Raw genomic sequence first — 13,555 nt, 5'->3', positions numbered from 1 at the left:
AAAGTTTCTAGGCTGTGCATGGAAGGATTAAAATTCTTCACATGATCAAGCTGAAAAAAAAGGTATGTTAGCACTGGCTATACAAACAGACCTTGATAAAATGTTTCTAAAAATAGAAACGGTAGGAACACATTATGTAGGACTCAAGGGGAGAGCTAGAATCAGGAATTTTCCTTTCAGCCTTTTAAGAGATAAACTTATTAACGACTGAAAAATGTGTGTTACAATGAAAGCATGAGGTAGACATGGCTATCGATGTCATTCTTAGTTCAGTTGCTTTTATATCTTCAATTTAAAAAAAACTCAAATATTTGAAAAGCAGTTTCAAGGTTTGCCCAAAAGCAAATGGTAAAAGAATTTAATTAAAATAGACTTAAGCCCATTTTTGGCAGGCACAAGTACCTGTGTGGAAAAACCTGTGTTCCCTGAAACTCGATTTGAATGTCACGACTTGGAGTGACCAGACTGCGAAGTCAAATTATTAACCAGCACAGGAGGGTGTGCACAAAAAGTTGTGCTTATTTTAGCCTAATTGAAATCAACAGGCCTGGGACTCAGACAAGTGAGGTGACAAGTGTCACCTCTTACCTGGAGGTCCCCAACCCATGGCTGTTATCTGGGGGCTCCACTTGGGGCATGTGGGAGATACTTTGGGTTGCCAAATCCCGCAATAGAAACCTCATTCACGTCCTGTTACGACGCTCTTACCTCCCACTTGGTCTCTTCAATCTTCGGGAGGAACTCAGCCTGCTCCTTCTTGAAAGCCACAAATTTCTTCTCCAGCTCCTCTCGTTGCTGGAGGAGTTGTCCCATGTCATCCTGGAGTTTTTTTTTCTCCTGCTGGAGCTTGAAGATTTGGAGCTGCAGAGCTTGCTGAGCCCGCTGCGCCTTTTTGGAGACCTGCTGCAACTTGTTGGCATAGTTCTGCCTCAGGTCCTCCATCTCCCTCTCCCAGATCTTCTGCTTCTCCTCAAACACCTGGAAGATGGCCGCCTCGCTCTTGTCCAGGTTCCTCCTCATCTGGAGCACCTCCTGCTCCTTCTCCCACAGCCGGTCCTCCAGGTCCTGGATGATGTCGTCGGTGGAGGGCGAGTGGAAAGGCATCGTTTCGTTGAGATGGTTCAGTCTGTTGAAGGACGAGGTGCTCTTGCTCGAGGACCGCCCGCTGTCTGAGGTAGATATCCCGTTGTATCCCACGATGTTCTTCTCCACGTAGGTGGTCCCGATGCGGTTGATGTGGCTCGTGGAGGCGCTCATGGGGCCCACGTGCTGGCTGTAGCCCGTCCCATAGGTGGGCAGGCTTGTTAGCGAGTTACGGCCCGAATCCGAGAGCCCCCCGCCTTGGTTTGTAGTCCTGTTAAGGCTGCTCTTGTCGAGTCCACCCTTGGGTGCGGACGGGCTATTGCTGTTGGCATGGTTCAAGCTCTTTCTGTTCTCTGCCATCCCGTTGCTCTGTGGCGGGCAGAGGTTCTGCATGGAATGGAAGTTTTTAGGAACTACTGGTTTAAAGGCTGAGGGTCTAACTAAGGGCTCATTGCTCTGCAAAAAGGAAAAAGGACCACGCATCAAACACAGCAGGAGGCTTGGTGACAACACACAAAAAGAGACACATTGGCACAGGGTGGGGCTGATGCAGCTTGGGCTGGCTCCTTATCCCACCCTGTTACACCCTGGACCCTTTGGGGTTGCACGTGAGGGACCTGTGGTCACTCAAAGGGCAACACTTTGCCTTCCCTTCCCCCAGCTGAAAGGAAACCATCTTAACTCACCCCAAACCCGCGTGATTTTTCCCTAGAATACTCCTTGGGTTCTCTTAGTGCTTTTCACAAGGAGGGCTGCCCCTTGCATACCAGACTTGATCAAAATAACTCTCATTTTTGCTGATTATATTTCTAGCCTTGAGGTTGCATTGCCCTTTTAAAGCTGAATTGAACCCTTAGATTAGCAGCCCTTTTGCCTCAGGAGCATCACATCTCCCTCCTGCCAGCAGTGACCTGTGCCTCTGGGGACTTCGTGTCCTGCTTGTCCAGAGACAGGAGCAGGTAGGAGCTGTGACAGCAGTGACACCAGGCAGGGAACATGCTGGAGCTGCTGCTCATTTGAAATTTGTGTTTTCTGTGGCATAAACAATGCTGGGGGACAATGGATCACAGCTGTAAGGGATTTAGAAAGGATTTTAAGGCCTTGCATATTTCTCACCCCATCAATGCACACCATTAGAAACAAAACTTTCCTCAAAACGGGATTGAGTCTCCCCTACTGCAGGTTCGATTTTAGGTGAAAATTATACTGGAGGAACAAAGGTATTTTGAAAATGCCTTTTAGGAGAAACAGAATAAGCCCTGCTGAACAGGTTGGAGGTTGGAGACCAAGTGTGAGACTGAGATGGACTGCAGGGGCTGTTGGATTAACAACCCAGGAGAAAAGGCCACCAAATGCAGCAGAAATAACACTGGACACAAATTATGGAAGTCACTGGAGCAGAGCAGCAGGCTACATAAAACACTGCTGCCTCTGGGGCTGTGTTCCTCCAGGCCTGCGAGATTTTGCTCCCTGAAGCCAGTGTGAACCATGAGGACTGGGCTGGGCTGACAGATAATGTTTACAGGGGTAGTTCCCAAGCCTTTTCCCTCACAAGGGGCACTGGGATTGTGAACAGATGCTCGTGGCTGCTTTCAAGCACCAGCTTTAGGTGGCAGTGGGTGTGCCTGTGAAAGGCACAAAGCACACAGAACAAGAGTGGGGCTCAGATGCTGGGCCTGCTGAAACAGAAGCCAACTCCAGCTCCCTCCCCATCCTTCAGGGAGGCAGGCATCTCAGGGAAGCTGGAATCGCCACTGACTTAAATACAGCCTTAAATGAGCTGTATGTGGAAGACTTGTGGTCGTGCTCTTGGGTTCCTCAAGAACTAACTACCGCCCTGAAAGTCATAAGAATTATATCATCTCTACATAAAAATGTACGAAATAAAAATGAGACCATCAAGATTGCACCGTAGCCCAAGGCCTCCCGGTCTGTGCTTCCAGAGAGAAGTGCCACGGCCACCCAGCTGCTCCAGGAGGTTCTCACCTGGTCTAGTTTGCCGGAGATTGGCAAAATCTTTGGTGGGTTACTGGGCTCTCGGTACTGGGGAGGCGGCGGCAAGTTCTTCTCGTTGTTGGTGGTCACGTTGCCGCAGATGTCCATCTTCACCTTCTCGCTCTTGCGCAGGTCGCCGTTGATGTAGAGGGAGTTGGAGACTTTCTCCGACTTGTAGGTCTTCTCCTCGCCGGAGTAGCGGTTGGAGATGTCCCGCGCGGAGTAGCCATTGCGGGGCCCCTCGCTCTGCCGGCCGCTGCTCTGCGTCCGGGTGCCCACGCTCTTCATGGCGAACTCCTGGTCGTTGGCCACTCCGCTGCCCACGCTCCCCATGGCGCTCTTGGGGATGGTCTGGGAGTAGCGGGGGGTGAAGCCGTGGAAGTTCTCCGGGCTGGGGTAGGCCGGGTCACTGAGGACGGGCAGCGTCTCTAGCGTGGCCATGGCAGCGTAGGGGTGAGGTGGAGGCACAGCTCAGTGGCACTGGGACAAGGAGGGAAAAGAGATTAATGTTAAAGAGATGCCTTTTGTCCGCCGTGCCCTTTGCAGATCAAAATCATGTCCTGGTGATGGGGTTCTCCTCTGCTGTGGGAGCCCCGGGTCCCTTGGAGGAGCAACATTCCCCAAATCCCACCCACAGTTATCAAAAATCTTCTCAGTCCAAGGGTTGTGCTTCCCAGGAGAGTGAGTTGCATGGATTTTAGTAGGCACAGCTCTGTTGTGATGTGCCTCGGGGGAGGCAAAGAGTCACTTTCATATAAGCATTGTCCCACCCCAAACCCCTTGTGAAGGACGACCCAGGGGTTCTGACTGGGTTTGAATCCCTGGGGGGTTTCTCCCTTGCTGTGTTTCTAGTGGTCCCTGACCCTGAACTCCACCCTCAAGGGTGGAGACCCTCAAGAGTTCTGTCCCTCAAAAACCCCTGCTGTGCCTCTGTTCAGGGCTCTTTGTTCTGGATCTGAGTTTGTTCCCGTGCTGAATAAATGGCTTCATGAACGGGAGCCCGTCTTGTTGGTGTTCCATGCTGGTCTCCAGAACCCTGCGGCTTCCCTGGATGAGATCCTGAGGTTACAGACTGCAACACAGCTCTACGGTATCGGTGAGACAAAACCGTTTGCTGTGCCCAAGCCTGAATTATTTCTGTCACTTCTCCCAGGTTTGAACAAGCTCGTGTTCCCGTGGTGATGGAAGGTCTCCATCCCTGGTCCTGGTTCATACAAGTGCTCCCTCCAGCACATCCCTTAGGGATGACACCACAGGATTTAAGCAACACAATTTCAATCTCTTTTTTATTGGGATTGTTTCCTGAACTTGAGCTTTTAAAAAGATGCTGTTGTGCAGGTGTCATCCTAAATTTTCTTTTAAACCTTTATTCCCCTTCTCCATTTGATTCTTACTTAGGCTGTGCCTTGGGCTGGCCAAAACATGGGACATGGATAACATGCAAATAATGGTTTCAGAAGTTATCTTTCACCAGGGTTGTCCTGGAACCTTAACCTGGAACCTGCTCTTGGGACTTAATTCTCACATGCCTAGATGCTCTTCATCAGCTTTTACACAGAGGTCTAAAATCCTATTTAAGAAAATAAAAGACCCATAACAACATTTTTTTTGCTGCCTCATTGCATAATGGAGAATTTGAACCTGTACAAGCCAAAGATCTCATTACCTGAAGGAAGGGAGAGGGTGCATTGCAAATTTTGAGTGACTAAACCAAACCTGGAGGAGCAGGGTCGGTGGCTCATGGACAGCTGTGGCCACTCAGCTGACCCTTGTCCATCTGGCCCTACTGAGTTCATTGACTCACAGTGGATGCTTTTCTTCTGTCTCAGGCACCCTCAATTCCAGGTTTTCCAGGATGAACCATCCTGGCAGTGTGGGGACTAAAGCAGGACTTAAGGGCAGCAGAAGGTGCAGGTTTCCCTGTGGATGGGATAAAAATAGTGATGCCCTTTAGAGAAAGGTTCAGGGATGGCAGAGGTCAAGCAGTACCAGCAGGAAGGGCAGATGGAGAAAATCCCCATTTCAGTGGGGTTTTCCCTCTCCCTGGGGTAGGGATGTTCATTCAGCCCTCCCTGAGTAAAGCAGAACTGGGTTTATTTCCCTGGAGAGCAAGCTGAGGTCTGGAGCTCAGCTCCTGTGTGGTGTCTCACAGGGCCTTGCTATTTGCACTAATAATGGAATGGAAAAAGAATTAAAAAGGTTAAAGCGGGGTCTGTGCTGCTCAACTTTGCTTTTATTAAACTGCATTTCTGGAGGCTTCTCCTCCCCCTTCCCCAGCATCCTGCCCTGTCCAAAGTACAGCCCGAGTGGCAGATGTGCCAACTGCTGGGCCAGAAGGAAAGGGCACAGAGCTGTTGGGATGGGATTTAAGGTTCCTTTCAACCCAACCCAACCCCGGATTTTATGACCACGAGCATTAAGTGAACAGTTTGTGCTCCCTGCTGAGGACAGCCTGCAGTTTGCACCTCTGTCCCCTGCAGATGATCTCATGCCATTCCCTGGTGAAAGTCTAAGGACCAGGCAGTAAAGGAGGATCACATGAGCACGTGAGACAATCCACTACAGCCAAAACACGAGTGTTTATTGGTCATAGGTGACAAAACCTCTGCCAGCAGCATGAAGTGGCAGGGTCTGCTCACGTATCCAGGATGTGACACTTGGACATGTGCTGTGAGCAGCACTCCTGACCCCAGCACACCCTGAGGACACTTCTCAAGGAGCATCACCACTGACAGTGCCCAGGGGTTAATCCAGGTGCACCTGGAGACTTTGGCTGGGCTGTGGAGTGATGAGGAAGGATGGAGAACACCCACCTGAAGCTGCACTCAGCCAACAATGCCTTTGGATTTTATGAGTCAAGGGAAGAGTTTTTGTCCTCCTAGTTTAGGAATAACCTGCTTTTCAGTGACTTTGGGAACCTCTATAGGCTGTGACTTATTTTTATGGGACACCAGGCATCACGGGAGGGATATGCTGGAAGGTCTCAGCTCCAGACAAGGAAGTGGCATTGTCTCCTTGCTGTGCTCCCCAGCCAGCAAGAAAGAAATCCAGGTTACTTTTCCCTCACTGGGTAAATTTCACGGTGACATTTGCACATTTACATTGACTCTCTGAGGGCAGGATGAGGCCACTGGGAAGTTTGATCCTTCCAAAAAAAAAAAAAAACGGCCAGCACAACAACAAGTTTCTTTTATCTGGGAAACACCCAAGAAAATATTCTGAATAAAACCTCTTGTTCTTAGCTTATGTTTACTGCAAACCCGGGATCTGATAAACAGAGCATACAGACAAGTGTTACAAATGTGTTATTAAGGAGATTCCAGAAGTGCCAAGAGATTCCCTGACAGTACAGCTTTGTTTGCCAAAATGGGACATTTTTTTCTGAGAGCAACAACCCTTGTGTTTCTATCTTCTGGCCAGCTCCAGTTCCCCATCAGGTTTCACACTGGTTGCTCCTCAGCTGAGCTGTGAAATCAAATTTGGAGCACAGGAATAGCATTGCCATGCTCCGGCACAGAGCAGGAGAGTGGTTTTTTCTCCTTCCAGGTTTGGGGGAATGTGGGACTAAAAACTTCCCAAGATATTTCTTCTGCTTAAATCTCGCCACCTCTGGGGCAAGAGGACGAGAGGGAATGGCTTCAAACTGACAGGGTGGGATTAGATGGGATATTGGGAGGAAATTCTTGACTGAGGATGGGGAGGCCCTGGCACAGGGTGCCCAGAGAAGCTGTGGCTGCCCCTGGATCCCTGGAAGTGTCCAAGGCCAGGCTGGATGGGGCTTGGAGCACCCTGGGATAGTGGAAGTGTCCCTGGCCATGGCAGGGGGTGGAACTGGGTGAGCTTTAAGGTCCCTTCCCACCCAGACCATCCCATGGTTCCATGAAAACTGCCTCCCTCCCATGGGAACATGAACTGCAAGTGGGTGATTCCCGGGAGCCTGTCCATGAGCACAGGGAGGCTGAGGGAAGCCAAGGGGTTTCCCTTTCCCAGCTTTTCCTTCCCAAGCTGCTCCTTTAGAAGGAAAGAAGAGTCTCCCTTGAGCTGGGCGACCTTCTCTGACCAGGGACACTGGGAATCCGCACACTCCACCTTGTACCACCTCCCCATCCCATCCAGCTGCTGCAGCCTCACCCGGGGACAGCAATATTTTGACGCCTGACACAGAAAATCTGGGATGAAATGTCCTTTTCCCCAGCTGTGACAGGGAAACTCTGCATGTCCACCTCTTACCAAAGTTTCCTGCCATGCCTGCAGCTCCAGGACACTCCTAGATGTTATTGTAAATACAGTAATTCGTAAAATAACAACCGAGTCTTCACACTTACTCTACCCAGACCATTCAGCGAACGCCTTCCAGTAAAAAGAAGAAAAATTGCTCTGAGACAAGCAGCTGAATGGTTAACTAAGACTAAATTATGGAGGCCTGGCTCTGTTTCTGCCCGAGGAGGTTAATTGTTAACACTCTCCTAACAAAGAGACAGACATACCTCGGGCACCGTGCCACGGGAGAAGGGAATCAGTCATCGTTGGGCACGGAGAGCCCCAGAGCAAGGCAGGGCCTTGGCACCCGCGCCATCCCAGGCATGTGGAGCTGGCAGGATGGGCAGCAAAGGCATCTGAAGGTCAAAAAATTCCCTCCCCTTGCCAATTGTGGTAACAGGTGTGCCCCTGACCTTCATCAGTCAGGTTTGTTTGCGTGGGCCTTAACGAGCGAGCAATTTCTGACACGGTAAAGCCGTGCTCTGTGCTGCTGTTTGTGTAGGGGCAGGGCCTTCACCTGCCCTGTGTTTACGGCTCAGGTTGGCTCTGCCAGTTTGCAGTGCTGCCAAGGGGTTGGTTTGGCTGGAGGAGGAAAAGTCAACATGTCCTGGGGTGGTGGAACCACCAGGGGTTAGACCCAGGTTAGAAATGGTGGGAAAGGGTAGGAAAAGAATGGCTGTGATAATTCCAGCTTTGTCCAGGAAGGTGAAGTGGGAAGGGAAGGACAGGAATGGGTTAGCAGGGAAGACACAGACCCTGGAGGGAGCAAAACCACCTGTGTCCAGAGAGGCACTAACAAGCCCTGGGGAAAAAACACCACTGAAACCCAGATTTGCAATTGCACTTGTAGAATCGTAGAATCACGGAATTATTCAGGTTGGAAAAGCCCTCTAAGACCATGGGGTCAAACCAATCCCCCAGCACTGCCAAGGCCACCACTGACCATGTCCCCAAGTGTCACATCCACACGGCTTTTAAATCCCTGCAGGGATGGGGACTCCAGCACTGCCCTGGGCAGCTGTGCCAGGCCTGGACAGCCTTTCCATGAAGAAGTTTTCCATGAAGAAATTTTCCCTAATGTCCAGTCTAAACCTCTTATTTTTAGAGGCTGTTCCCTCTTGTCCTCTTAGTGTCAGGTGCAGGTTCCAGTCACATCCCTCTTCCTCTCCCCCACCTTTTCTTGTACATCACATCCTCAAGAAAAGCCACTCAGCCACTGCTCTGCCTCCTGTGTGTCGCAGGCCATCACTTGCCACCTCCTTATGGCCGTGCTGGACCCAAACCTGGCTGAGATCTCCTCCACTGGGATTGATTCAAGAGGCAGGGACCCCACAGCTCCCCTCCCACCTGGCTGCAGTGCCCCGGCACCTCCTGTTCTCCTACACCCTTCTCAAGTTGCTCAGTCTGAAGAGGGGAACAGAATGAGCTTTTCTTGTCTCTCACAGGCATTTTTTTCCAGCCCTCAAGTAACCCTTGTGGCTCTTTTCTGCACCTCCTCCTACTTCTTTCCCCCATCCTGGCTTGGTGGCTGCCAGGTTTTCCTCCACCACTGGAATACAGCACAAACACACTTGAACCTGTCTGCAAAAACACGCAGATCTCGAGCTTTTCAACCACAAGCTTTTTCCACAACCAAAAGCCAAATGAAGTCAGAAGAACAACTCTTGCTCCTTCCCCAGGACACAGACCTCTCTTTTCCCATTTATCCCTGCACTGCAGATCTTTTCCTCCCCATTCAGAGCTAAAAAGCAAACTCAGAAAGGCAGGTTAGAGGGTCAAGTAGTGGCAAATTCTTGCAGCCACCCTCAGACACCTCTTGGGCCGTGAGGCTGCTGTGTGTCTGCACATTTTCCATCCTTCTGTGCAAAGGATTTATGATTGGATTTACTTTTGGACACAATCCTGAGCAATGTGCCCTAGGGCACCCTGCTGGAGCAGGGAGGTTGGACTTGGACTGTCCAGCATGGTTGTCCTGCCTAGGAACATCCAATTTGGGAATGTGGGGACCATCCTGTCCCTCTGTGACCTCCTCACTTTCCAGCTACGCCTGTCCCAGCTCCTGAGAGCACTGAGGGGTCAGCACACGGGCCTGCAGCATCCTCTGGATAACTGGGCCCAGTTCAAAGCCCTCAGCCCACCCAGTACAAACCCATTTCTGAGACAGGAGGATCATGCTTCGCTTTCCTCTCCTGAAAACGTGGCAGCATCAGGAGGGGGTGGCAGGATTAGGGGCAGGCAGGTCCCGGTTTTGGGGGCTGCGCTGCTGAGGGAAATAAAAGTGAGCCGGCTTAGAAACATTTCCTCTTCCTTTCCGCCTGCTAATGAGATAATTACAGCCTTTTGTATTCTGGGAAACTACTTTCTCATTATGGGGGCCGCATCAGCTATTTACATAATAAGCCTGAAACAAAAGAGATGAGATGAAAAGACCCAGGCGGCTCTTCGGGGGAGCTCTTGTTGAGCTGCCAAGGGACAGCCTGCAGGGTGATGGATTCCTGCATCCCCAAAGCCCCTCTGGCCTCGAGTGGGTGGCAGCACTTGATTCAGGATGTCCCCAGCTCCTCACTCTCAGCTGTGAGGGTCCCCAGGGTCCTCAGAACCAGCTCTATCTTAGACCACTCCTTGCAATTCCCGATGCCAAGGGATTTGGGAGTGTGGCCAGGAATCCAGACCCACATCAAGGAGAGTCACGACAGCATTTGTGGGGCTCACAGTGGCGCCTGGGGACGAGTCCCACCACCAGATGTTTGGTACCAAACTGGCCTGTTCCTTGTCCCATCTGCCGTGTCCCGGTTTCCTCCAGCTGTGGTCAAGGGACATTCTGGCTATCAACCTATCCCAAATCCCAAATCCCTTATCCCAAATCCCTGTTCCTCATTTCACTTTCTGACCAAAGGACAGGATGGTTTCAAGCTCAGCCCAAACTGCCATCCCAAATCCCGTGTGTCCACCAGGAAGGGTTCATCTGTGACCCTTGTGACTGCCCCCAGAAGGTACTCGGGTCCAGCTGTGTCATTGTCCCCGGCCCATTTCCCAGTCTCCCCAGTTGCCCAAGGGATGCATTGGTTACCAATCTGTCCCATTTCCCATTTCCCCATCCCCCAGCTGGCCAGTGTGTACCAACCTGTCCCACCCCACATCCCAGTTCCCTGCCCCACAGCTGCCTGGGGGGACACTGGGGACCAAACTGTCCCACCCCACACTCCAGTGCCCTGTCCCCCAGCTGGCTGAGGAACTCTCCGTGCACCAAACTGTCCCTGCCAGCCTCTCCACCTCCCTTCCCCAATAAAGGCCCCATTGTTCTCCCCGACAAAGCCCGAACAGTGCAGCCTGCTCCACCTTCCCTGGCCAATCCTCCCACTCTGCTATCAGTTTTCCTCCCTCAGTTGGTCGCTGTGGTTCAGGGACACAGTCCACTGCCACCCTGTCCCCATCCCCCAGGATGTGGCAGGAGTGGGAATCGTGGCAAAGCACAGCCACGATCTGCACTGTGGAGCACATGGCCTTGGCTCTGTGCCCTGCTGCTTGTCCTTCCTCCCCTCTCAGCTCCCTGAGGGTGTTCCTGGAATGGACACCTCACCACAGCTTCCTGGAAACCCCTCACTGACAGTAAAATAATCAGTAAATCAGTCTGGGTGTGGCTACTGCTCATCCCAAACAAGCTGCTCCACCTGTCCCAAACCCACCTCCTCCATCCCAGCTCCTCATCCCTGGGAGTTCCCAGTTTTAATCCACAGGATTTTCTGGATCTGAAGAAGCAGGCAGAGTGGAATTAAAAGCCAAGTATCTGGCAGGCCATGCCAATCTTGAACTGTTCCAGTAAGGGAAGAAATCAGAATTATTCTGGAGGCTGCAGCAAGGTGGGAAAAGCCCCAGAGAAACCTTGGCAGGTGACACGGAGGTGTGACAAGGTACATTTGTACAGTCCCAGGGATGCTGTTTTTGCCTCATCCTTGGGGGTTTTTGAGCCCTGAATGGCAGGGCCCACCAGCAGCAAGATGTCCTGGAGAGCTCCCAGGGACCTTTCCAACAGGAATTATCCTGCCATGGAGTTCTTTGCAAGCCACACTGGATATGCACCAGCATTTCCCTGGCCACAGTCCTCATCCTCAGGGGGATGTTTCCCCTTTTCCCCCATCTGCTCTCAGAGCCCTGGGTTTGGATCTGGGCTGGCATCCTCCAGGATGAGGGCAGATAGGAAGGATTTTCCATGACCTGCCTTATCCCAAGGGGCAGCAGGACAGGATGGTTTCAAGCTCAGCCCAAACTGCCATCCCAAATCCCGTGTGTCCACTAGGAAGGGTTCATCTGTGACCCCTGTGACTGCCCCCAGAAGATACTCAGGGCCAGCTGTGTCACTGTCCCCAGGGAGGTCCTGGTGGCAACCTCTGCCCAGAAAAGCACCAGTTTTGGTGGCACAGGGAAAACTCCCTGGATTCCCTCAGTACAGGGAATGGACAGTCTGATGGAGCAGCCTCAGTGCTGGCTGTGACCCTGAGGGTCTGGCATGTCCCCTGCAGTGGGCTGGACTGCTCGGTGTCATCCCAGCCCTGTGTGCCTCAGTTTCCCCTTGTTAAGGGGCTGCCAGTGGGATTCAGGGTGGGATTTCCCCACCCTAAACAATCCATCTCTGTGCATCCCATCTCTGCTCTGACCCCTGGTGCAAACACAGCCCATTCCTAAAAAGCACCTGGAGAGGGTTCCACTGGCTCAGCCCAGCATGAATCCACTGAAAATCCTTTGGAAAGGTGGCTGGAGGTGCTGGCAGCTGAGTCTGTGGGACTCCCCAGCTCAGGGGATATGAGGAAGCTCCTGGTCACCACTGAAAGTGTCCCAGCAGGGAGCTACATCCCTTGCCTGGCTCTCCAGCATCTCCCTGAGCATCCTCACGCATCCCCACATCCCAAATCTCAGGGATCCCAATGTGACCCCCTGCTCCAGCCCAGCTCCATGGCCCCAAATGCCAGGGGGACCCCCCCTCTTTGTCACCAGACCCAACCTCTTTGTCACCAGACCCCTCTGCACGATTTAAACCCCTGCCCTGAGCGGGATGTTTTGGGGGGGATGCTGATCCTGCCCTTTGGGATGAGCCATTACCCCCAGAGCAGTCCCAAGGAGCCGTCCCCACGAGCCCTGCCTGGCTCTGCCATCCCCAAACCTCTGTCCCCACAGGAAGGACAAGGAGGGGACTCTGCACCGCCTGCCACCCGCCACCCACGCCACCAGCCCGGCCGGGATTTATCATTAACTCGCCCCGAGGAATTTCTTGGGCGCGGAGCCAGCCCTGGAAGCGCCCGCTCCTCCCCGGACACCGCGCTTGGAGCAAACCCCCATGGTGGCTCGTCCCCACCGCCGGAATCAGCGCTGCCGAACCGGAGTGATGCCCTAAAATCCGCTGGGGTGCGAGGTCTCGGTGCTGGGGGGGTTCCAGATGGATCCAGAGGGGTTTGGAAAGGGGGAAATCACAGCTTTCCCCAGCCTGGGCTCCGCGCACCCCATCTCTGCTCCGACCCGCTAGCAGCCCGGTGTCCCCCCCAAAAAAATCACCTGCAAAGGGTCCCAGCAGCTCAGCGCTGCACTAATCCACCGAAAACCCTTCTCTCCCCCTGCCCGGCCCCAGACAAAGGCACCCGGCGAGAGGGGGAAGGAGAGGAAAGGAAAGATCCCGCAAAAAAAGCCGGCACCCACCGGGATTTACCTGGGCAGCCCAGGGGTGCATCCTGCAGCTCCCCATCCTCCGCCGACCCCGAAATTCATTGTTTCCCTGCGTGGTATCCCGGGAAAAAGTCCAAATTAATACCTGCGGAGAGCAACCTGCTGCTGGGCTGGGGCCAAGGGCTGCCCTTGGCTCGGTGGGATTGGCCACGGAGCCCGCAGGAGATTTAACTCTTTGTGCCCGTGTCCGGCAGGGATTTTGGGAAGGGATGGCTCCGTCTTCCTCAAAGGGAAATTTGGGGCTGATGGTTTGTTTTAGTTTAAATGGGATTTTTGGAGTCAGACGCTGGCTTTTCCTGAAAAAAAAAAGGATTTGGAGTTTGCCTTTTTTGTATTTTCAGATGGGATTTTGGGGGTCTGATGGCTTTGCACAAATAGGGATTTGTGGATTTGGGAGGCTGTGGGGTTTGCTCAAATAGGGATTTGTGGATCTGGAAGGTTTTGGGGTTTGCTCAAATAGGGATTTGTGGATCTGGAAAGTTTTGGGGTTTGCTCAAATAGG

At 52.4% G+C, this 13,555-nt stretch overlaps 1 protein-coding gene across 4 annotated transcripts in view; it reads right to left on the bottom strand.

Moving 5' to 3' along the window:
- The window catches only part of LZTS3 (leucine zipper tumor suppressor family member 3), a 46,616-nt gene that overhangs the window by 8,019 nt on the left and 25,042 nt on the right, over positions 1-13,555 (bottom strand). The window contains exons 2-4 of one of the 4 annotated variants that reach the window (XM_088056460.1): positions 13,027-13,349; positions 3,070-3,558; positions 709-1,539 (exon numbers count right to left, since the gene is read on the bottom strand). In XM_088056460.1, the coding sequence (XP_087912586.1) occupies positions 709-1,539; positions 3,070-3,519 (1,281 nt within the window). In that variant the 5' untranslated portion in view covers positions 3,520-3,558; positions 13,027-13,349. The remainder of the gene's footprint in view (positions 1-708; positions 1,540-3,069; positions 3,559-13,026; positions 13,350-13,555) is intronic. The other 3 variants (XM_088056459.1, XM_088056461.1, XM_005517947.3) reach the window with 3 other exon arrangements.

The sequence above is a fragment of the Pseudopodoces humilis genome, chromosome 6 (genome assembly GCF_049639895.1).
Source record: "Pseudopodoces humilis isolate 2021_Gansu_Grassland_sample_001 chromosome 6, ASM4963989v1, whole genome shotgun sequence".
Taxonomy (NCBI): domain Eukaryota; kingdom Metazoa; phylum Chordata; class Aves; order Passeriformes; family Paridae; genus Pseudopodoces; species Pseudopodoces humilis.
This window is presented reverse-complemented; position numbering and strand designations above follow the sequence as displayed.